The sequence below is a fragment of the Abramis brama genome (genome assembly GCF_963993115.1).
Source record: "Abramis brama genome assembly, chromosome: 20".
Classification (NCBI taxonomy): Eukaryota; Metazoa; Chordata; class Actinopteri; order Cypriniformes; family Leuciscidae; genus Abramis; species Abramis brama.
Window position 1 is genome coordinate 14,569,814 of NC_139982.1, and position 26,162 is coordinate 14,595,975.

Below are 26,162 nucleotides of genomic sequence, written 5' to 3' on the forward strand. Positions count from 1 at the left end.
ACAAAAGATGAGACAGAAGCACAGCTGGCTAGACACATAACACTACGTGGTAATCTATCTTTATTACTTTTTTTAAATATTGATGTTGAAATAAAATTCGTCGTTAATAATAAATTACTGATTCTCTGCATGGACTCATGGACTGTCATTGATATAATAGTGCTTAAAGCATTTGAACCGATATTAAAATTACAGACAAATGCTAAAAAAAGCCACCTAAGTATGCCATCTGGGACTGGGCCATAGACCAAAAATGCAAATTTCCCTCGGGTCATTTATTGAAATCTCGGTGTCCGAACAATGTGCAAGTTTTAAATAAAGTGCCTGCCCACAATGTGAAAATGTACATGACACAATCACAGTCAGTCAGAACATTTGTAATGTTTAGTATATAGAAATACTAAATGGGACAGTTGACCAATGAGATTTCTTTGTGGGTGGGGCGACCCAACAGAAAACAAGTGAGCAGCAAAATATCTGGTCTCTCATTGTGATCGCAGTTGGCTAAGAGAAAACTTAGAATAAGATGATAATAGTGTAAAATTTGATAGTACATAGAGATTAGCCAATCATAACAGAGATCCTTTACATATAAAAGTCAGCATGAAATAAATAAAAATTTCGGCGTTTTGGGAGCCTGAAAACACAAACTTTTGAAAACGTGTTTCAAAGTGCAAGTTTTTGAAAATGGTCTCCGTGTAAACAATAAAAACGTGAATCTCTGAAGACGATGACAGCGTTTTTAGTTGTTTTTGCTGATCCATTTAAATAGGTATCGTTTTGACAATCTGTACGAGGAAAACTCAAAGGAAAAACGTCTCAGTTTTAAGCATATCGTTGTCGTGTAAACGTACCCTAAATTACAGCAGTATTATAAGGGACTGTCGCCTAATTAGATTTCTTTGTGGGCGGAGCTACCCAATATCCTTTAGCTCATAGTGATCGCAGTTAGTTAGGACAAAACTTACAATAAAATGATAATAGTGTAAAATACTCTGATACACAGAGTTTAGCCTATCATAACAGAGATCATTTACATATAAAAGTATTAAAGGTATGACAGAAACAGCCAATTTAATTGGAAAGTGGAAAATGGTCAGAAACCTTAACCAAAGGTGCGGTTACATTAAACATTACTCGCCAAAATTTTTCCGGCAAAATACTGTATTTTTAATAGGAAGCTGCATAATCGGGAAACCTTTTCCCCACTCAGTTTTCACATTGTGTTTAATTTGTCATGCAAATTTGTGCATTGACCAACAGAATGCTGCTTATGTGTGAACGGTGCTTCATACACCACTACATTATCAACAGTTTACTTTTTTCGCCAGACAATTTCACTGAAACTTTGCTAATGGGACCGCACCTCAACAATATAAGCGGACTGTAAACATAGATTGTGTCCTCGTGTACTTTAAATACAGACACCTCAGCCAGCTGTTGAGGCTCCAGGGAAGGTGAATATACAACAGAGATCATGAGAGGCGTCGACTTACAGAGAAACACTTACTCAGGGCTACGGCTGTCTCATGACTGTTAATATTTATACTAAAATTTAAAGAGGCGAGAATGATTGCATGTCAGATGGAGAAAGAGGACGCATTTCTATTGACAAATGGACACTGGGGAATATAAACGAGACAAAAAAAGGATGGTAAACACTTGACTTTTGTACATCACCATGGCGACAGGTTGCTAGACACGGGTTAATGGGTACGGAAGGCACATTTGGCACAAATGTTGTACCCAGTCGGCATATGGTGGCGTTTTTGTAATATTATTATGTGGGCAGAAAGTACATGAAGTTCATTTACCTTTGCTTTATTAGAGGCATCTCAAAAGTGATGTTCTCCGCTAGTGTGGTGTTTAGGAGCCAGGGCTTCTGGGAAGCGTATGCCACAGCACCTCTTTTCCTGTCAGAGGGGTTGCCATAACATCAGTGATCTCCTTCACAACACCAATGTTGCTCTTAAATATAAAAGAAAGGCTTGTTCAAGCTTTTTTTTTTTTTATCTACACTAAGAATTATAATTTAAAGGTCACCAAAAAAATTATAATTCTGTCATAATTTACCTCATGTTGTTCCAAACCCGAATGCTGTTGTTTATAAACCCATGGCATGAACTCTAGATCTCAAGTCAAGCTCAACCTGCACCATAGGCACCATATTTTTTTAGTAAATAACATCTTAAATTTCATCTTCTACTTACACAAAGCTTAAATATGGCACAAAAGTAGTAACTTTTATGGGATTTATGTTTTTTCCTCCCTTATTGCTGGTTACTATGAACTGTTGTTTGGTGTGGTGATTATTAGGTTATTTTAGTGTTATTTATATACTATTAAAGTATGTTATATTTAGTGTCAGTATTTATTAATATTTTGAATTAGCTTTTACTTTTATAGTTTTAGTTTTCATTTTAGATTTATTTTAAGTTTTAGTAATTTTGTCATGTACTTTTGTGATTTCTATATACATTTCTAGCTATAATTTATTTTTATTTCAGTTTTAGTTTTTGTTAATAACAATAAAATACTGTAAAATTTGGCTTGTTAGTGCAAAATTTGTTCCAAAAAATAATTACATACTATATGCAGAGCCCCGCACACGACATGCGGACATCGCCACAAATTAATTCATTATCTCGTTTTAGTTGAATTATGGCCACTTATTAAGAATTTTTTTCCACGACTTATTAATCCGTTCAAATTAGTAAATCGTGGCCACGTTGTACTAGTTTGTTCCCTTGTTTTGATTAAACTAAAACATGGGAACAAATTATTACAATGTGGCCACAAATTGTAAAACGAGAGAACTAATTAACTCTGAATTTTGTGTTTCTATCTCAACACTATCAACGTCGAAATTAATCTGCAGAAGTCAGGTCGTACAAGTAAGAGCTCTGTAAGTTGTTTATGTTCATAATTATTGTGCGCGTTTGTGTTTTGAAGGAGACGTGGCTTTGTAGACATTCTGAAGGGAGGGTGGGATCTTATGCTTTCAACGCTAGCTTGCTATTGCTAGCCTCTCAGAAATTGCCTACCTTACCTTTAAAATGAGGGGTAGAATAAGTAAAACAGGCTGACGTATTAGGAAGTCGAACTGTTAATTAGTGGCCATGATATACATTTTTTCCTTACATGTCAGTATATAAGTTTGGAACGACATGAGTTAAAATGATAATTTGTGAACGGTTTCTTTAAAATGCACTGTGTGCTCTAACAAACAGTTAGATGTCAGTATCCATGTCCTAAGGTAAAACATGAACCTTTCTGATTGCTTCGTTTTTTGATGTTCGCATAAAAATTAAATACGAAGTATACAGTCTCAAGTGGCATATAGTGTGTGTGTGTGTGTGTGTGTGTACACAGGTTTATATTAAATTGTGGGGACCAAATGTCTCCACAAAAATAGTAAAACCTGAAATCACCTATAAGGTAAATGTACTAATTAACATACTACTTTTTTATGTAAAAAACAGACCGTTTTCTGTAATGGGTAGATTTATGGTTAGGGAATAGAATAGTCCCCACCAACACAGTGAAACCGAGTGTGTGTGTGTGTGTGTGTGTGTGTGTGTGTGTGTGTGTGTGTGTGTGTGCGCTTGTCTACACACCTGATATCCTCCTCTGCAGCTGCATCTGTGGGGCTAAAAAAACACAAATACATAAATACCACTTAAAGAGACTCCCCTAAAGCATCATAAAAAGACATTTACGCACACAATCATTGCCGAGCAGATCACAGTGACCTCTGCCGTACATCTCTCTCAGCACCACCGGGCTTCACATTAGACATGAAGCACTGCTGCTGATGCCATGTAATAGGAGGCTGAAGAAGTGCAGTGTAATCATGTATGGGGGAATCGCAATGCAGTGCAGCTGACCCAATAAACGTTTATATAGGGATGAGGACAGGGAGGAAGACTCTTAATGGATTTGTCTATTGAGCATTTGGGCTTTGTAATGTCATGTTGTCCTTGAGAACATGTAGAAAGCAGAAAAATACCATGTTTTATAGGAGTATTTATATGGAGAGTTGCATAATTATATCTGAAAACGATTCAAGGCTATGTTTGAAATCGCACACTATTTTTTCTGCATACTGCAGTGCACACTGTGCACTTTAACTGTTATAACAAAGTGCACTGCATGAAATACTGTGAAATACACTGTGCTTATTGCTTAACCTTCTATTTCAAATAAAATTAATTGATCAGCAAAATCAAGTCATTTTTAACAAGTCTTTTTTTTAAATACAGTCTTGCCAAAAGTTGTCATTTTTACACAAAACTGAATACAAAAAGTTCTGACATGAAAACCAACCCAGCAGCATTTCAATGTTTATTTACTGGTGGACCAACATCATGAATATGCCCTAAAGGGACATGGTGGTGGGGTGAAAAAAATGAGATGGGGAGGACAAATAATAAGTCCATGCTTTTGCGTTCTCTCGCAAATGTTTTGTGTTCCCCCGAGAAACTTCGCGTTCACTCGCAGAACCTCTTTAAATACAGTTTAAAATGCTTCCTATTGCATAATGCATACTGTTTCACATACATTTTTAAATAGTAAACATATACAGAGTGTATTCTGCACAGTATGCATAATGCTAGTATTCCATTCCAAACATTACCATTTTCTATTTGAGCTATGACAAGAATGGATTGTAATTGGTTGTCAAGCTTTATTGGAAAAACTGGCCTTAAAGAAGGCATGTAGTTAGGAAATAGCCCTTTTAAAAAAAAAATAAACCATGTGGCATTTTTTGAAGTATCAAAATTTCTTTTTCATTTCAGTGAATTAAATGAAATAACAGATGTCTCGTGTCCGGTAATAATACACCTTGGCTTTGTGATGTATGACATTACTGAGTGCTGCCAACAGTAATAAGAGACGTCTATTCTTGGCTTGCCATTCCAGCTCAATTGCCAAGAAAAGGACAGACACCTACACACTCTCACACACCCACATTCACACACTATGACAGCGCGTGTTGTTTTATTGATGACCAGGGGGACGCTAGCACATTTTATCACCAGCACCAACTGTCGACTTTAAAGGAAAATGCTTTTTAATAGCTATTCCCTACAGAGTTTGCGTATTTAACAGATAAACCAAACGAGTCCGCCCATTACAGTAGATAAGAGAACCATTAAAACTACAGCTGTCTCTGTTGGAGCCATGGCTTAGTGGTAAGTATGCTAACATAAAAGTGTAAAAGCTAACATGTAGCGCACATACAAGCCTCACATATCCAGCTGGCGTCATTTCCCAATCTGGTTTTCGCATCATTTTCTGTCCTTGCTCCGCTTGCCCTATAAAAAGTGGCCAAAACAACAACCGTCTCAAAACCTAGTGAGCAGTCTGACTAGACTGACATATATTAATAGCGTGAGGTTTTGATTCACAGCTATCGACTTGTTAGATTAGCTAATATGCTAACATTAGAATGAACTGAGCATTAATAAGGGGACATAATCATGGGAAAAATACAAGATGGAGGTACAAATTTCAATGCTTTTGCATTTTTTCACGTTCCCCGAGAAACTTTCGCTGGCAAAAATGTGTTCTCGCAAAAGTTTTGCACACCCCAATAATTTTGCATAAATTTGCACAACTTTTGCTTTGTTTTGTAAAAGTGCTGCGTTCCCCCAAGAAACATTACTTTTGCTCGCAAAGATGTTATCACACAAAAGTTCTGCGCTCCCCAAAATTTGTGCATTCGCTTGCAAAAATTTGTGTTCTCTCTCAAAAGTTGTGAATTCCCCAAGCAACCTCTCGGTTATGTATGTAATTACATACATAACTCATTACATACATAACTCATTACATACATTACTCGGCATTTCCCGAGAAACCTTGCATTCATTTGCAAAACTTTTGCTTTGTTTTGTAAAAGTGCTGCATCCCCCCAAAAAACATTTCGCAACATTTGATTTCATACATAACACACACATACTTTATATCTATTTTAATAAGGACTATGTTCATCTTTCTATGCAATGCTTTCTACACTTTTTCAATGCAATGCATTCTGGTATTGCCATGAAGAGTAAGTCTAAGATTTTAGCCAAAACATAATTTGTGGCATACCATTTCAAAAACTACAGTAATAAATGTACAGCTACAATAATGGCAGATATATTATAATATATTATGAATCGTAAAATTACAAAGACCTCATACTTGTAGCTGAGGGTAACTGAGGAAATACAGAGACCAGAAGAGCAAAGCCGAGGGATTTTGCCAAGCCAACAAACCACAGAGAAAAGGATCAGCGCTGCACAGCATGACGGGACTCATCCACACACCCTCATCGTGTGTACACAATAATTAACAGGCTCTCTGTGGGATGGGATAAATGGTTGTGCTTGTGTTTTGCAGCTTTGTAATAAAACAGAACCTACCTTTCACTTCCATCGCCATCCAGAGTGGGCAGTCTGCAAAATAATACACAGAAAATGAATAACTCAAGGAGGAGAAATTAACATGACAAAGATGGTAATGTTAATAGATTGTGATAAACTGCGCTGAAAAATAATCACTTAAAAAAAAAAAAAAAAACAGTCAAGGACTGTGAACATGAAATCAGAGCTAAAATCAGTAATAAATAATTTATCTTATTATTTAATTGCTATTTTACATTTCTAAGAGATTCCAGTGAATGATAAACATGGCGTATTAATATTGCAAAGATTCTGAAAGGCAATATACAATGGCATGCAAAATAAAACCCATAAAGTGCCACTGCTATAGCTCTGCGGCGAAACAAACAAACAAAACAAATGTCCTTAAAGTCAACAGGAATATAAATAAGAGCTTTTCTGCTTCCTGAAGGCATATGTAGCTCTTATGCTCTGTCCTTACAAAACTGGAAAAAAGAAAAAGAAAGAAAGAAAATACTAAGGCACATTTAAAGCCATAATATAGAGTACTCTTTAATGTTTTTCCATGTTGGCTTTGTAGTTAATCTAGGACTCAACATGTCAATTTAAGAGGCTGAAGTCTTATGCAACGTGTTTTGAATATTTTCACCTTCTTTATATCTTCTTAGTCATTGTTTTAATGGTAATGGATTGTAAACTGTCAATCCACATGATGGACAACTGAAGAAAGCAGATGATGTACGCAGGTCCAGGAAAGTGATTTTTTACACACCATACTGAGATGTAATTAGCCACTGTGTGGCAATATATAATTACTGAAATTTTTGACATAGCATTTGTAGAGGTGCCAAACGGTGCCAGTCCTAGACTTCTGGGGCCCTAAACACAACTTTAAAGGGGCCCCTGTCAGTGCATTCATAAAAAAACCCAAATGACCCCCGACCCCCTGTCAATATCATAATTTTACAAACTTTAATAATACAGAAAATTATAGAACCTTGAATTATTTATGAAAAAAAATCTTATTTTTTTTAATAATATTTAAATATTGCATTAAATATGAAACACTATATTAAAATATAATCGTGTTTACGAAAAAAGAAATCTGGAAAAAATTGAAATAAAAATGAAATTTGCTTGTTGATTTACTTGGAAGACATGTTGGCATTTATAGCTGTTTTAAAATCATTATTTGTGCAGATAACAGTTGTTTGATAAATGATCGAGATAAAAAGAGATGTTGATACTCTCGTGGGCTTGTTTGTAAGAAACAAACTTAAACAATACAGAAAATTCTGCAATCGTGTGTTCTTTAGCTGTTAAAAAACATAATTATTAGCGTGTAGAGTAATCTGTCTGTGATCTCTTTAATACAAAGCAAAATAGTTTACTAAACATAAAAATAAAAACAGTAAATGTTTACAGGCAACAACTGTCAGAGATCAAAGACTATTTAGCTTATCTATACTTTCCGCGAAGTCTTATTTCTGATGTTTAGGACATGACATGTTGAGATCACAAGCTTTGAGAGTCATTTAATGTTGACATTTGTGTGATAAACGATTCAGATAAAAGAGAGCTTTTCTTGTCACAGCGCCTGATACTCTCTGATCATCAGCCAAAAGATGTCGAACCCAGCATGAACATTAACACGTAAAAACCATTTCCTTTAGACAACAACTAGACAACACCCAGTCAACGCAGTCATTTTACTGTTTGTATAAACATTGGCTTTTCAAGACTCGAAGAGTTGACGACTGTTCAAGGAGATAGTTTGTGCCATAAGGCTTTGTAGTCTATTTTTAGAAAACATAAGCTTCACCCTCAGCTAGCCTAGCCATACTGGGCACACATACCATGTAAACCATTTGAATATCGGAGATGATTCTCATAGCGTTCTCAAATATCGCACGTGGATAATTAATCTTATTTGTCATTGTGCATGTAGAAAAATGCTTGGCCAATGCATTGTGGATTCATTAACAAGCCTCGGTACTCAAGGGGCGCTAGAGTTCTTTCAAACATCTGTGCCATTACAATAGATGTCATTATTCAGGTTTAACTCATTTAAAGAGTATCCCTTTTGACCCCCAAACAAGTAATTTGATTCAGGCAGCTCAAATGGGCAACCTTTCACTGACGGACCCATTTCATTTCACTGACTGCTTCTATCCTATTGATGCATCTATTCTACAGGGTTATTTATATTTCATATTTTAATCTACAATACTTTAAGTGGTTCCACATTGTCTGTCTAATCCCATTGTTATCTTAAGTAGGCCCTTTGATTTGGGCTCAATTGCTTGGTTGTTGCCAGGGAGGACTGGCACTTGAATAAACGTCCATCTGTGTTGTGCTTGACCCAGGATGTGTCTCATAAAAGGGTGTGCGAACATCAAAACACAAGCCCCAAATCAATGTAATCATGAATAGCCTGTAGGACAGCACAGGCTGAAGAACAGGTGACTCATTTGTGAAGAGGGCTTGATATGGTGGTGGATGGGTACATCGCAGCCTCTGTTTGACCCAAGGTCAGGTGTGTGACGTATTTCTGGCGCTCTAATGTTGATGTATTTCTGAAATGGCCTTGTTACCCTTGATCTACTGACATTTGAGGCATTGTAGGATGCAGTAACATATTTTGGCCTTTTTTTTCAGTGACCTTTGATTCAAGACCTTTTTGAGGTGATCAGGGATTGTTTCACTGGGATCACATTGGTGAAAAGTGCAGCTTGTGTGTGATTGGCTAGTTGCATCAATGTTTGATACTTAGGGTCATGTGATGCATGCATTAAATAAATGGCATGCATCTGTATAAACTTAAAGTTCAGAGGTCGGATTCACCAAGGTCTTGAACTGCTTAAAATGTAACAGAAACAATCTTAAGAATGTAATTCTTTAAAACTACTCTTTTATATTTTAACTAACTTTTATACTTTGCATTCCCCAAAAGAGCTCCTAAGAATGGTATTAAAATGTAAGAATTATTTAAATCCTGTAAATAATCTCTCGACGCAAGGATAGACTTAAATCCCAAAAGGTAAGATGTTTAATAAAATTAAGGATTACAACATATGTATATATATACACACATATATACATATAATGTACAGTTGTATATATGTTTGTGTGTGTGTGTTAAATGAAACTATATCAATTAAAATTGTGTTGTTAATTTAAATAAAGCTAAAATAAAATCTAAATACTAGATGAAAAACTTAAAATAGTTCTAAAATGACAAACTAAAATAAAGCTAAATAGAAATACATAAAACTTAAAATAAAATTAATAAAAACTAAAAATGTAAAAAAAATTAAAATAATAATTAACAAATAATAATAATGATAAAAAGGTTCATAAGAGATCTCCTAAGAACCTTTTTTTAAATATTTTTTTTCTTAAGATTGTTTATTATTATTATTATTATTATTATTATTATTAAATTAGGCCCCTTTTTGAATCTTATTTCCAAAAAATGCTCCTTCTTGCCTGGCTAGGAAGTTTTGAATTCTGAAAGAGCTTGTTTTCAATTAAACATTGTCAAAATATCAAGTAAATGTGATTCCTCATGATGACTCACATAAATCATCACACCCAAAATTGATTCTTTGTGGGTCCACTGATCCCGATAAAAATTTTGGCTCTCAAAATTGGGAATCAATACCAGCGGCAGTCCAATTTTTCCTTTATAGACTCTTTCTGTGTCTTACACAAGCCTGGAACTGAACAGCCACATGAGTTCAGATCTTTGTTAACAAGAGCTGGTAGCACAATAGAAAACTTTTATATTACCTAGAGATTGAGGATAATAGAGTTGTATAAGCGTACAAAACAGAACTGCACTAAACAGACCCTTATCAAACAATTTCTTTATATAATAGCGACTCCAGGAATTACCAATCCCCAAACCATCCACAGCACCATTAAAGCAATTTCAAGCTGTAAATGACAGGCATTACTCATTACATTGTGTTCTCAGCACACAGTGCTCTCCGTGTGCGCACTGATTCAAAGAGCTCTCATCGCAAATGGGATTCCATCCAGTGAACACACCAATCACTTCAACCAGGCCTGAGAAGGAAATTAGGGTGACCAGTTCGGTCATCGATTAGAGCTTTTCAATTCCCATCTTTTATTCAATCTGCCACATCCCAACCCAGTGTTAAACCAGGAAAGACACGGGGGAAGGGAATAAACCTTAGTGATGATTATATTATGACACTTGGGGCCCTATCATACACTCGGCACAATGCAGCCCGACGCAGTTATCATTTTCACGTCCTGCGCCACGTTGTTTAAATAGCAAATGCATTAAAATTGTATTGTGTTGTTAATTTAAATTAATCTAAACTAAAAAAAAATACTAGATGAAAAACTTAAAATAGGTCTAAAATGACAAACTAAAATAAAAATAAAGCTAAATAGAAATACATAAAATTAATAAAAACTAAAAATGTAAAAAAATAAAATAAATAAAAACTAATTAAATAATAATAATGATAAAAAGGGATCTCCTAAGAACCTTTTTTATAATAATTTTTTAGTATGTATTAAGCAACTGCATATGTTTCTCTGTGTCATTGTACTTGCGGTGTGGACTTCTCTATTATCATAGAATTAGAATGATTAATACAACTTTATAGTTATCGTTATAGGTATCGTCCTAGTCTCCAACACTGTCAAGTGCTCCAGAAGTTCTCACCTGTTCCATATAACTGTGCCAGAGATCTTCTGCATCTCGCCGAGCGCAGCCAGCAGCAGGGATGATTTCCCACAACCCACCTGGCCCACTATCATAGTTAACTGGCCTGCAGAGAGAATGAATCAAGAAACGTGGATTTCATGGAGCAACAAACACATCTGTGTGTCAAACTGAAACTGAAGATTATGTGGTGAAGGGGATAGTTTTACACACAAAAAAAACGGTTTAAATTTCATTCTTTTCCACACAAAAAAGTATCACTTGGCTTTAGAAACCTTGGAATATATTGTATATTGTAGTCATATGGACTACTTTTATGATACTTCATGTCCCTTTGGAGCTTAAGCAATCATCATTTTTTTTCATGTAAAAGAGCAGCCTGTACATTATTCAAAATGTCTTCTATAATGTTCCATATGAGTTTAGAATGTCGAATTTTCATTTAGTAGATCAGGTGATAGCACAAGCCAGATTGAAAGCCACATGAGTGCCATGGCTCAACATTGCCAGCACATGTAGATTTATTTTTGACAGGACTTACCAAAAGGAATCTTAATATCCACATTGGACAACGTTGCGGTTCCATCAGTCCAGCTGAAATATCCACTTGTTATCTAGAATGGACGTAAAGGAGACTGACAGTTATTCCTCTTCACATAGATGAAATTCTTGTTTACTGCCTGAGCGCAGAAATAACCCATCTCTCACCTTGATGCAGGTATCTTCATCCTCCACAGTCAGCGGCTCGTCCTCTTGCTCGCTCTGAAGGGCAAAGCTGTTCCAGTCCTCTCTGACTGGGTGCTTACGGTTCACCACCTTCAGAGGCTTTACAGAGGTGAGAAAAACAACACATCTAATAAAGCTCAGCATGAACATCCTCTTCAACACTGATAACCTCTCCAAGCCTACCAGGATTGTGATATTACAAACATAAATAATGTATAGTCTTAGTCATATGGCTGGATTACTGAAAGCGTGGCAGTATAAGCTTCAAGGCCTATTCACAACAAGAAAATGGTTTACTTTCAATCAAAATAATGGATTTCTATGGATCTATCTTTGGATCCATCAATCCATGGATCGATCCATCAATCCATGGATCGATCCATCTGTCTATCTGTCTATCTGTCTATCTGTCTACCTACCTACCTACCTACTCATTTTAATTGATTTATTAATTACAAATAATTTAATTTATTATTTATTTAATGATCATTTATTTATATTATTCACATCAAGAATGCAACACATTTCAGTCACATTTTCATTAACCAACCAAGCAACTAGCCAACTAACATTTGTCTATTTATTACACAAGCTTTTGTATCATGGTGCTTTTATGGTGAACTGCCTTGACTTACCAGTGCTTGATACTTGTTGTGATTGGTTGAATTGAGTAGGATAGTTGCTCTGGGCTCCTGTTCACTTCCAATCTCATCACAGGAGAAAAACTCACTGAGCCTCTGAACACTGGCCAAAAGATAACAATGGGAATCATTTTTTTGTGAGAAAATCTGCACTGCCTATTGTGTGCCAGTCAATTCCACTCTGAAATATTATCACCACGATCCAACATGCAGCACGATCCAACACGATCCAACATAATTCCTGAGAGAAACAAGACTTGGAGACCTCAGACAGATGCATTTTATTTTCTAGACTAGAAAGTATTGTTGCAAGTAGATAAAGTAGAAAAGAAACTGGAAACAGCTGATGCGCTATCATAAAAAAAATGTTGCTCACTAGCGGGCAGTCATTTTCCCTCTGGTGCCAAGTCATATATTGAGACCGGTGGCACATATGGCCTATTTATCCACACAGCACTGATTTATGATTTGTACACTAAATATACAGCCTGCACTCTCTAACATGTGTTCCGCATCATTGGGTTGATGAAATTGAAACTGAGGCACACAGACAGACACACATTTCCATCTTCAAAGGAGAGTCTATCGGCGACGAGAAAGGAAAACGCACACAGCGCACGGCTGATCTGAAGTGATTTACACACATTGACACCAGAATCACACAGAAACGATTCATTATATTCCTGGGTGGTTAATTAAAACCTGTAAAACCTGAACCCATGTCGTGGGCTGTATATCAGATTTGCTATCGCACAACACCGCACTGAAATGAAGCAGTAAATTGTACTATAATTGGTTCAGCAGAAAGAGTCTGTTATAAAAAAAAAAAAGGAGAATATAAATAATAATTTTAATGTTAAACCCTATAAAGCCTACTTGATACACACATTTCTAAGGCTTCTAAATGATCAACATGATCAAAACTGCTCAAAAACCTGTTGTACACAATCTAATGCATGCCTTCTGTTATCTGATTGATAGTTTATCATTTTTTAGCAAGTAAAAGGCCTATTAGCATAATTTGCTAAAACTTGTGGTTCACGTGTCTTTTTGCTGTGAAATCTTTACCGATTTTTATGAAGTAAACATAATAAATGTCAAATTGTTAGTAATATTTCAAGATGAAGCAACTTAGGTTTACTTGATTATCCATACACAATTTTAAAATAATAAAAATGGTGAAATATGAGTATCAAATATAAGATTTTTGAGGAATGTTTATTTGTTCATCTCATCATTGCATTATTATAAATGTTTTGAAACTACAGAGATTTGATCATAAAACTAAGCATTTAAATATCATCCTACTAAGACATATAGAATTGTTATTGGGAGATATAGAGTGACAACTGATATTTATATGCATTTTATGTAAGTAATCTGTATACTGTTTTAAAGATCTCATTGATTTACATGACAAGCTATAAGAATTTCAGCCACACAGATATCAGAGACAGCACCAAATTGCATATTTTTGAATAAAATTGAGCTGTTTTTTCCTCCTCGAGAGTGAGCTGGCTACGTATTCTCACTATACCATACTTTATAAATCATAAAAGCCTGATGTATCAAATATGATACTCAACAACTGGAAAAAAAAACACATATGCAAACCTTTTTTTATGTTGTCTAAAGGTTCAATTAACGGAAAAAAAAAAGAAAAAAAAACTATTATTTAAAAAAAACTACAGAGTTTACAGGATTAAAGGATCTTTTTTCAAAACCTACTGTGGCGGCTTTTAATTTTCATGTAATTTTTCATTTTATTTATCTCACCCTGTATCAATAGCATGCAACTGACCTGACCAGGGCTTTGACGGTGGAGCGCACGACACTGGACAGCAGGAAGAGAGGAGTGACCAGGATATGGAAGAGCGAGAGGGAGGCGAAGGCCACGGCGGGGGACAGGTCCGCATCATCCGACAGATGCACATGAGCCACGAACGTCTGAAACAAACGGGATCTTTTCATCTGCCGTGTTTACACTTTCAGTATGAACAGATTTCAGACTGAATGCTGTATACTTACAACGAGAACCGCTGCAATGGGAATAGCAGTGTTCATAAATACTGTGAAGACAAACAAAAAACACTGTTGCTCATTCATTTGCAAAAAAAAAAGATGCAGATAGGTATAAAAATGTCAGTGAACACACTGATCTGTCCATCTTCGCCTGTTTCTATCCATGTGTTCATGTGCTGTAACTTGATTTACTAGTACCTAGTAATTTCCCAGTAGAATATAGATTGAGTCAGATACATCTATGTAGTAAAGACATATTGAGATGTATAGTACATCATTTCTCAAGCGCCCAGGTGAGCATGCCATTTCAATAAAGAACATACGAACATTGACAATGATCTATCAGTGTTAGCTGAGATACATGGCTCGCCAGACACCCGTAAGCATGATTTATTTCTCCATTATCTTGGACCCAAAGCTCAGAGGATTTTCTACACTTGATCAGCTCTGATAGCTAAATGAAATGTTAATTGTTACATGACATTAAGGGCCTGATTTACTAACAAAAAAAAACTCTTTTGGCGTTAAAAAACTACTGTCAGGATTTACTAAAAATTAGCGCTGAAAAGGCGTAAACGGTTATTTTTTGCGGCTGAGTTTATTGCATATGCATTTGTAGGAGTTTCCCTTTCAGACGCAAAATTTATGGTAGGAGAGTATTTCACTGAATCACGCAAGGTGATTTACTAAGGTTTGCGCTCGTCTTTTACTGGTATTTGCACCATTATTTACCGCCCCTGTCTTAAACCAGACGCTAATTTGAGCTGCTCCTGGTAGATTGCGTTGGTCATTATGGAAATGATCCGTAGATCATGCGCACAACCTTCTACTTTCCATATTTTGGAACTGCGCTCACACACCAATTTGCCCTGTTCAGTAAATCTGGCCCTACATGTCATTGATAAATAAACTGCACAATAATATATATATAGTATCTGTATCTGTAAAATACATATAGTATCATTTATGCTACATAAATGTTGGGAGATCAACTTTGGTGATCTCATGCTGTCAGATTGAAATGTGCATTATGTACATGTATAATTTCCGTCTTGTCACATATGTATTTGTTTAATTTTTTTAATTACATTTTAATGAGTTTTTTTGTCAATTTTTTGTTAAGAACAAAACTTTTTGAATAAGAATAAACTTTAAAGAAAACTTTTTTTTTCCATTATTTTAATGCAATCTTTTTTTATTGCACAATAAAATATAGACAGTATCTCATTATGCTACATAAATGTTGGAGATCAACTTTGGTGATCTCATGCTGTCAGATTGAAATGTGCATTATGTACATGTATAATTTCCGTCTTGTCACAAATGTATTTCTGTAAAAATTTCTTTGTTAAGAACAAAACTTTTTGAATAAAAATAAATTTTAAAGAAAACTTTTTTTTGTCATTATTTTAATGCAATTATTTTATATTTCCAGCAATTAAAAAATACATTGCTAAATCTTATATACAATAAATACATATATTGTATTATGAAAATAAAAAAGCACATTAAAAGTAAAAAAAATAAACAAAATAGATAAATAAATTAAATGATTTATATATATGATGATATATATATATATATTTTTTTATATAGCCTATATATGTATATTATTATTATTATTATTATTATTATTTATTATTATTATTATTATTTTATTTTTTTTCTCTTCTCTCTCCTCTTCTCCCTTTCCCTCCCCTTTTTACTCTTCTCACTCTATACCTTGGTCTCCTGTCCACATTCTCTACTCCTCCTTTCTCACCCTCGACAAGGTCATGACAGGACCCAACGGGTCTGTAGACCAAGACAATATATGATACCTGGCTTGAAATGTATACCCTGCTATGACTACAATTGATGGTCAAATATTATTATTATTATTTTTTTTTTTAAACCCAAGCGCAGGCAGAGACGCGACCGGGTCATGCTCCAGTGATCCGGAAGGTCCGGCCAATGTGTTTTGGTGAGCCCTTCCAAAACATCTCTTAAGACGGCTTTACCCGAGTGCAGGCAGAAACGCGACCGGGTCATGTACAAATGATCCGGAAGGTCCGGCCAATGTGCTTTGGTGAGCCCTTACAAGACCTCTTGGAGTGGAAGGTGCATGTCCACATTCCACTGGAATGGTGCATAAATAGCAGGAAATCAATTAAACCATGCAATAGCCATTTTAACTCTCTAACCTCCCCATTTTATTTTCTATTTTACCTTTTCTGTTTTTTGTTTTCTATTCAATCTATCCCCATCTACATTCCCTTTTCTCTGCATATGCCTCTTATTATTTTTATTTATTTTATTTATTTTTCCCCCTTTTTTTTTTTTTTGACTAATATATATATATATATATATGTTTATAGATGTATGTATGTGCATATATATGTGTGTATATATATAGGTGTATGTAGCAGATACCGGTTTGCCCTTTGCCTCCTGTTTTATGTTGTTTGTATATTTGTTTATTTGTCTGATCATTTGTTTTCTTTTGCATTATGCACTTCTTTCTGGTTTGTCATTAACAAGCTTCCGACACTTGTTTTTCTCCGCATTTATATTTGTCTATACTTATTTCTTGCTGTTGCTTTCTTTATGTATTTATATGTATTGTATTGTTTGCTTAATTAAAATAAATAAAAAAAAAAAGATTTACTGGCGTAATGAAAAATATTTGTCTTGTAAAATACAATAAAATAAATAGTAGGTAGGTAGGTAGGTAGGTAGGTAGATAGATAGATAGATAGATAGATAGATAGATAGATAGATAGATAGATAGATAGATAGATAGATAGATAGATAGATAGATAGATAGATAGATGGATAGATGGATAGATGGATAGATGGATAGATAGGATACATCCATCCATCCATCCATCCATCCATGCCAGCAAGAGGGGGAAAAAACTTTTTTCTGAGTGAGTCCTGAACACAGAATCATGCCCGACTTCCAGCTTCCAACCTACATGGTGAAAAGTGCAATTCCACTAATGCTCTTGCTCTTCTAAACAGCTTGAGATGGAAGTGTCACAGTTGAGTGAATCCTACATTTGGCTTCATACAAAAAGTGCACATTCAAGCTTCTGATTACTGAGGGATGCTGTATCTGCAGAAAGTGTTTGCCAGCTGGCTGCTGACATAATTGAATCAATCTTGATAATTAATTAACAAAATTGGTTGAAAGTAAATTAACAAATACCAGAATCTGATTAGGTAATTGCAATTAAGTAATTGCTGATAAGTACGTGCTACTTGCTGCAAACCCTTTACTTTGAGGAACCGATATGATTGAGAGGTTTAAGCATGTTTCCCGCTATTGTTCTCACAAATTTACACCTTCACTTTCCATTAAATTAGACTTGACTGCATTCATAACTCATGAATGTCTGTTCAGGTCTTAATTAATACCCTATGGACTATCTAAAATCCCTACAATCCCTCATAGCTGACAACTATAAATCTCAAAGGTGTTTCATGTCATACTGCACAATGACGTGTTGACACATTCCTGCACCGGCCCACATTGATTCAGGCCCACATTGATTCAGCACCACGCATGTACTATTCTTTGAGATGCTTCAGATTCAGCTACACGTATTTTTGACCCAGTTTCATCCAGATGTTACTGAAATAGTTGTGGCTTTCGGCTCTAGGACTCTGACAGCTACTGAAAGCTCTTTTTCACTTCTTATACTGTACGTCTAAATACATACCACTCAAAAGTTTGGGGTTTTCGAAAGAAGTCTCTTATGTTCACCAAGGCTGCATTTATTTAAAAACAGTAATATTGCAAAATATTATTACAATTTAAAATAACTGTTTTCTATTTGAATATATTTTTAAATATATATTTTTTACTGTAACTCCAACAATATTCATCCAGAACAATTGAAACGAGTGAGTGAGGGAACACGGGTTTGTGTGTCAACTACCTGTCAGAGAAATTAGAGAGCGAAAAAACGCAGCTGGTATCATGTATTCTGCGGAAGAGTTTCAGATATTTCAGTATCAATATGTATCGAAAAATCAAATACAAAAATATGATAGATAGATAGATAGATAGATAGATAGATAGATAGATAGATAGATGGTTAGTTTTATCCTATCTATCTATCTATCTATCTATATTATATTATATTATATTATATTATATTATATTATATTATATTGTATATACACACCACAATCATCAAAAATATAGAAAATAACACAAAGTGAAAATAAAAGTGGTATTTTGGGTCAAGGTTACAAAAGTTACATTTACTATGGTAAATACACAAGTCTAACATTAACTTTTAATAAAATATATGGACACTGATCTTGATTAAAATAAACATGCAAATCCTTTCCAGTTAATACACGATGTACCACTTATGTAATTTATTGGCATAGGACTGGTTTCACAGACAAGGCTTAGATTAAGCCAGAATTAGGCCTCAGTTCAATTAGAACATTTGAGTAGCTTTTATAAACATGCCTTAGAACAAAAAAAAAAAAAATTACTGATGTGCATTTTTAGACAAAACAACTATATTTTAAGATAGGTCAGTGCAAGTTGCTTTTAGTTTAAACAGCTCAAACATGCATTTTAGTCAGGGACTAGGCTTAAGCCTTGTCTGTGGAACCGAGGGATACATTTTGATAATTTCATGACTTACTAATTGACAATGTAACTATGACGTTGCATGCTTTTATATATAGTGAAGTGATATACCACAATAAAAAAATAAAATAAAAAAAAGCGAAGGTGAGAGACTTTTTATTTCTTAACAAGTTATGAAAATAACGTTAGAATAATGGCACTGACATATAGCCTGAACCGCACCTCATACTGAATCAGGACACAGCGGTTTTCTCAAATACATTTTACTTAAACTGCGTCTGACAGAAGACCCAACAGCGTTCATGCATGTCTTTCAAAATAAAAGTCTTGCATCAGAAGAACATGTAGAGTTAAATTTTTTGTTGTCATTGTTATTTCTTTGACTACACACTCTGCGACCCACTCAAAATGATCTTGTGGCCCACCAATTGAGAAACACTGCTTTAGAGTCTAGGAAGAGTCATTGAATTCAGTGAATGCTTCATAGGAGTACATGGTCACTTCAGGCTATTAATAACCCTGGAGCTAGTGGTTTCTATGGAATTGTTCAAAATCAATATTTCTATGGAAAAAAATGAATGGGAATTTTGCTCTATAGAGACTCTGACATTTAACCAGAGACTGTAGTAGCTATCATCATCTCTCGCCTCTGAGCAAGTTTGCTCATTGCCTCCGAACCAAACTAGTATAGCAGTGTGTATAGAAGGAATGGCCTGGAGTCATCCCTGCTGACATGGTCCATTTCTCTGCTGTGAGGGATGAGCCACCTATATGACCTTTATATGCTGGGAAGGACTGATGACACCCAGAAATGCCATTAGAACTAAATTTCATTTGTGTCTACAATGGATTGCCAAGTTCAATCCACTACTAAATCTTCAGAAAAAAGAAATAAGTTTGATCACAGTACCTACAGGGTCCATGGGATGATACTGTCAAAGTGATTGTTTCCTTCGAGTTCTGCTGCATCAAGCTATCAGCTATTTTATTTTATTTTACTACTATGTGCTGCTGTGGGTCTACAGTTTAATAACACTGATGGGACTTCCTTCCTCAACTGTTTGCTGTCTGCCAGCCATTTTCTGCTGAAAATGGGAAAATTGGGTTTTTGGTGTCCTCTATTGTCCTCCAGGTTAGTATGTTATGCTATATTCTTGTTGAGTTCATTTGTGATTCTTTAACTTAGCTGTTGTTCATTGAAGAATATATGTTGAATTGAAATCTGTAGATCTTTAAAAAGAGCCATAGAAATTGAGTGATCCTCTGCAAAAATACCAGTAGGGAAGAATATTGATTCATATTGAATGTTACATGAACCTGGTGTCTCTTGGCACCACTGCATGCAGAATGTTCTCCTGCTGAGTAACACAGTCCTTCTCCTATTGCCAGTGTCGCAAAAAAAGCAGCAGAAAAAAAGATCAGAGAACAGGTCTTATGGTTGAAAGACTGCGTAACCTTGACATAAATCAAAACAACTTTAGAGAGCAGCACTGTTAGAGTCATATTCCACTTAAGAACTTAGCATTCTTTTCTTTCAAAAGTTAGTTGATGTTTTGCTTGCAATTTCAAGCTTAAAAAAAAAAAACACTCACGCATAGACATTGATGTGTTTTCTTTTTTCCCTTCTCTTAAACAGTTTTTGATAAGAATCGTATAATAAAATGATTCTTTTTATGCATAATGCGTTTTGACTTCCCAGCAAACTATTGTCATGGGTTGAGTTATGTTAACGCACACGAACACGAAAATGAAGGTAGTAGGCAGTCTTTTAATTAATCCACAGGTAAATCCATACAAGGAAAACAGCAAACTAACACAATCATACAACAGACGAGACTCGACAGGGAAGAACAGAAACAAGGGAAATTAAATACACCGGCAAACAAGGATAATTAGACACGCTTGAGTGTCGAAATCAAATCTGTAACTATGACAACAAGGCAGGGGAAATGGTAAGAACAAAAACAAAGTCCAAACTGATGTGACTGTGACATTATAGGCTTGTTCGACTTGTTCGACCAATCGGTTTATGACATCAAAGTACCGCGTAAGGCATAAAAAGCATAAGGAGCCATCTACTTTCTATTCGTCTCGCGGTACTTTGATGTCATTCACGATCAGTCTGTGCAGCGCCAGTTCAAGTCGAACAAGCCTTATGCCTCCTCCTGGAAAGGTGTGGTCTCGCGACAGCAGATAAATGGAGGAGGACAGATGGACAACGAGAGTCCGGGAGAGGGATCAAAGGGAAAGCTGAGGGTGGTACTAGTGGTGTGATCCAATGAATAGTCTTGAACAGGGACAGGCAGGTGATGACCCAGGCCACAGTCAGAACTGAGATCCATGGCCAGACGGAGGACGGAGCTAGCCAAAGCTGTAGGGGGTGGAGGGCCGGAGAACAGTAGACGGCCTGCAGGTCCATGTCGAAGGTGGTGCGATGTCTAACCCAGGTGGAGCTGGTGGTCCCAGGGAGCCCGGCGAGGTCAAATGCCCAATGGTCCTTGCTGGAGTCAAGGGAGGAAGGAGTGGCCAAGGAGCCAAGGCGATGGGTCAAGGTGAACTGGAGCATTCTGAGGCTGAAGGTGGAGCGACGGACTCCCCTTGCCCAGGAGGAGGTGGCTCACAGCAAGCACAAGGTATTGCCACAGCACTGAGATCCTGGGGTGGTACTGAGGGACTGATGGGAGACAGTGATGACTGGATGGCAGGAGTGGCTGATGACTGGAGAGGAGACTGAAGAGAAGCACTGGGATTGACAATAGACATTAATTCCAAGGTTGTAGTTTGGAGAGGAGGTGGGAGAGGGAGGTTAGGCAGGACCAGCGGGTCTCATGATGATGATTAGAATTCGGGCAGGATTAGAGGAGACAGGGGATCCAACTCTCCAAACACAAAACAACAGTACATTAAAGCTAATAGACTCTCACTCTCAGTGGCGGAAGGATGGACGGGGCTCACTTCCATACCCTCGTACTCCACAAGGGCTTCCACGGTGATGGATGGTTCAGCTGGCTCGCACACCTGGTCAGATGCGGCTAGCTCAGGCTCCAGGGTAATCCAGCTCAATAGCTCTTCTTGGCACGGGCTCAAATATCACGGCGGAGGCGGGCTCTTGGTCTGCGTTGGGCTCGTAAGTTCGCTCCTCCTAGCAGGGTGGTCTCTGGCTGGGCACTGGGTTGTGAGTGGGGCTGGTGTCATCATAAGCTGGTCCGTTGGTCAGCGATGATCCACAGGATACCAGCACCCACTCCACTTAATCGATAAAGTTCCCCCAAGGGCCCTCCCTGGACAAATGCTCTTTTGGTGTGGTGTTTAGGCCGGCATGTAGAAATGTGCAGAGGCAGTCATCCGGGAAGTTTGATAGATGTGATAAAAAGAGGAAATCCTCCAAGTGTTCCATGAGGGAACGATCCCTTGTTCAAGGCATATTAACAAAAAGGAGAGATTGTCCTTGGTGAAAAAAAAAATAAGAAAAAAAAAATCAAAAAGACAAAAAAATAACGAAAACATCTAAAAATCTTTAACGCACAGTGTGGATCACTTCTTGGGTCTTCTGTCTCGAGTTATGTTAACGCACATGAACATGAAGATTAAAGTAGTAAAGTAGCAGTTTTTTAATAAATCCACAGGTAAATCCATACAAGGAGAACAGCAAACCAACACAACCATACAATAGACGAGACCAGAAAGTGATTAACAGAAAAAAGGGAACTTAAAAACACAGGCAAACAAGGATGATTAGACACACAACAGAACTGAGTGACAAAATCAAATCTGTAACTATGACAACAAGGCAGGGGAAACGATGAGAACGAAAACAAAGTCCAAACTGAGGTGACTTTAACAGCTATGAGGCGGAAATATGAAAATGTTGATCTCAGAGGAGCCCTCACAACTTGTTGAAAATCATTTGGAATATTTATCCATCTATGATTTATCGAAAGGGCTTTTTAGCATTAAAATAGTAATAAAATAAATAATGAATAAATAATCAATCTGTCAAATAATGAAAAAATATAAACAATTATTTAATATTTATTATATACTTAAATATCATAACATCACATATTTTATATACACAAAATTATTAAAAATATAGTATTATTATTAAAATATGTATTGATATTTATAGAATTATAATATCTATATTATTTTAAAATTTATTAAAATGTACATTTATACAGTATAAAACATTTTTGATAAATACATACATATACGTATATTGTCTGCCTGTTTCTGATTAATGTGAAGTATCTGCCAGTCCAATGTCGGCCAAGACGGTCATTCAGTGAAAATTTGCCCGTTCCGTGTCTGTCCCTATCCCGTGAGTGATATCCCTGAGTAATGTGTCTGTCCTGTGTCATCCTAAAGAACTGATTTTAAAGTTCCTGTCTGCACTGCCCAATCCTGCCCTGCCTGTCTCTTCTCAGCCCTTCAGCTCTTCCCATGCTGGCTCCGCCTCTACGCCTGGTGCTTCGAGTTCATCAGTTCAGCCCCAGTGTTGACTGCATCGATCTTCCAGATCTTCCTTGCGCCTCACTCCATCTCAGCTAGTTGTCCAGTCGGCTCCGCCTTGGCACCTCACCCCTTAGGCTCCACCTGGGACCGTCGTCCCTACAGCTTGGCCAGGCTCCCGCCGGTTCCACCTTGGTCAGTCGTTGATTTGCCTGCACCACAGACTTCTGGGCTTTCAGATACGCTTCGTCCCTCCACCCCTTCGGCTCTGTCTGGCTTCTCCTTCCCTCTAGCTCCACCTTGGTCCTTGGTCGCACCACCTTCGCCTCAGGCCTCTACAGTCCCGGCTCCACCTCAGTTGCTCGTCTCTGCAGCTCCTCTGCATCTGACCATCATCTCCCTGAAAAAGTTGACCAAGTCTTCTACATGGCTCCTCCTGTCCTCGACTCCGCCTTGGGCCGTCGTCCTGTGACTGCTGCTGGGGGTTCCACCCTGGCTCCTTCTGCCTCAGCCTCCACCCTGGTTCCTCCCACCTTCTTCTCCGCCCTGGCCTTGCTTGACCCATGTCCCTGCTCTGCGTCCCCCACATAGGCCTCCTTCCTTCCTCCTCAGTTGGACTATTGTTTACTATTGTTTAAAAAGGACTGTTTACTGCTGCACCTAGATCCTTTCCTATATATATATATATACAGTGGTTAAATTGGGCCGGGGCTATCCGGGGCTCAGCCCCGGCACATAAGCCTGCTCGTTTGCAGTCAGTTGCCTACTGGAAATTATGTCACATAAAATTTGATGAAAGTGATGCTTTTGAAAACATATTTCTGATTATAAATGAAAGATTTTGAAATGGCATGTCTATTTTGTCTCGAGGGAGCTGAGATGAGAACGTATTCTTGTTCAGCTGCTTAATCTCGTTGTCAGTCGACCATGATCGCGCACCGCTCGCGCATGCCATGCGCATCTAGGTAGGCTACTACTCAGAACTCCGACACGGATAAATGTACGCAGCAATAATGAATGTTCCTGGGAGATCCGTAGTTGCGCGGGATGTGGAAGCGCGCAGAAGATCCAGAACCTTCTACTGCCTTGGAAAAACAAACAAAAAACAAAACTCACGAGCTGCTGGCCGCCGCCGCTGCAGCAGCAGATCAATTTTGTCAAGTTCAGCACAACGTTGGTTGTACAAAAAGTGTCCTGGCCTTGAATGACAAGGTAAGGAAAATATGTTTGGCACATTGTATGGGTCACTATATCATAACAAGGTAATACACTGTGTAATCAAGCGTTTTATATTTAATATGAGGGAAATAGGATACACATGCCGTGGACGTGACACAAAAAATCTTTAACTTTTAGGTGGCAAAATATTTTTTTGTAATTCTATGAATTACACTGCAAACCAAAGTAATACTACCCACCGGATGAAGAAGGGTTGGCTCTCCACAGAACATAACATATTCATTTTATTTTATTTTTCATGTTCGCATTTATGAGGAAAAAACAATGTTACGGACAGGACCGCTCTGAAAGCGGCACTAAAAGACTGTTTAAAACTTTCACTGAGACCTCAAACAGAAAGCACAAAGCCTTTCTTTAAAATTAATTTTGTTTTGTATTAATTGTATTTTAATTTTAATCAATGTTTCATCAACCAATTGCCTGGATTTAATAATATAGTATATAGACAATAGATAATCACGACACGCCGGCGCGTGAACTGGACTCTCGTCTCATAAATGATCCGAAACTCAGCGTATAAGGGAGCCTACTTGCCTGACAGACCTGATAAATATATCTATAGAAAGCTTGGAAGGTCTTCTTTTAAACAGAACAATTCAAAACGAAAGAAAACAGACTGCTGCTTGTGTAATCCGTATGAAATGTGCATTTCTCTCTGGCGCGTTCACTACTGCGAAGATTGCGAGGATAGCATCGTCAACTTCATCTATGCAGGGCACTGACACAGAAAACACTTGTTTATTAATAAATAATTAAAATGTCTCCTTGCTAAATTTTACATATTCGTAATCATTACTTTTGCCGGTTCTTTGTGACAGCTTTTAGGTGCTTTATTGGCAGTGCCACCCATGTTACATGAACGCGTCACCACCGCATCAGCACAGAAAACAGGACATTTTTTTCAATCCCTGTTTTGGCAGGGGGAAAAACTGATCAGAAAATGTAACGAAACGTTGTAGAAATGTAGTGGAGTAGAAAGTATAATAATTGCTGCAAAATGTAACGAAGTAAAAGTCAAAAGTATGCACTATTGATTCTACTTAAGTAAAGTAGGCCTACAGAAACGAAGTATTTGTACTTCGTTACATTCCACCACTGCTGATTAACAGTAATGTAAATGCTAAATGTCTTAATACCTGTTGATACTACAACAATGCAAATATGCTCTTAACCTTGCAGTTTTTCACATATCATGTAAGACTCAATTTCTCCATTTCTTAGCACAAAACTCTCCAGAAAATGCCATTTAATAGTTTATTTTTCAAAAAAAATTCCCGGGGGGGGGCTATTTATTTGATTAAGAGATATATACTTTATGATGTTTACAATTTACACTAAACATGGTAATTGTCTAAAATGAGATTTCTACATTTTGTCCAACACCATTTGCAATGATG

At 36.8% G+C, this 26,162-nt stretch overlaps 1 protein-coding gene across 6 annotated transcripts in view; it reads right to left on the bottom strand.

Moving 5' to 3' along the window:
* abcc8 (ATP-binding cassette, sub-family C (CFTR/MRP), member 8) overlaps positions 1-26,162 on the bottom strand; it is an 83,939-nt gene that overhangs the window by 25,704 nt on the left and 32,073 nt on the right. For all 6 annotated transcript variants that reach the window (XM_084095061.1, XM_084095060.1, XM_084095058.1 and 3 more), the window contains 9 exons: positions 14,487-14,527; positions 14,260-14,405; positions 12,453-12,561; positions 11,800-11,916; positions 11,633-11,705; positions 11,092-11,197; positions 6,411-6,443; positions 3,618-3,650; positions 1,815-1,913 (listed from right to left, as the gene is read on the bottom strand). In XM_084095061.1, the coding sequence (XP_083951187.1) occupies positions 1,815-1,913; positions 3,618-3,650; positions 6,411-6,443; positions 11,092-11,197; positions 11,633-11,705; positions 11,800-11,916; positions 12,453-12,561; positions 14,260-14,405; positions 14,487-14,527 (757 nt within the window). The remainder of the gene's footprint in view (positions 1-1,814; positions 1,914-3,617; positions 3,651-6,410; positions 6,444-11,091; positions 11,198-11,632; positions 11,706-11,799; positions 11,917-12,452; positions 12,562-14,259; positions 14,406-14,486; positions 14,528-26,162) is intronic.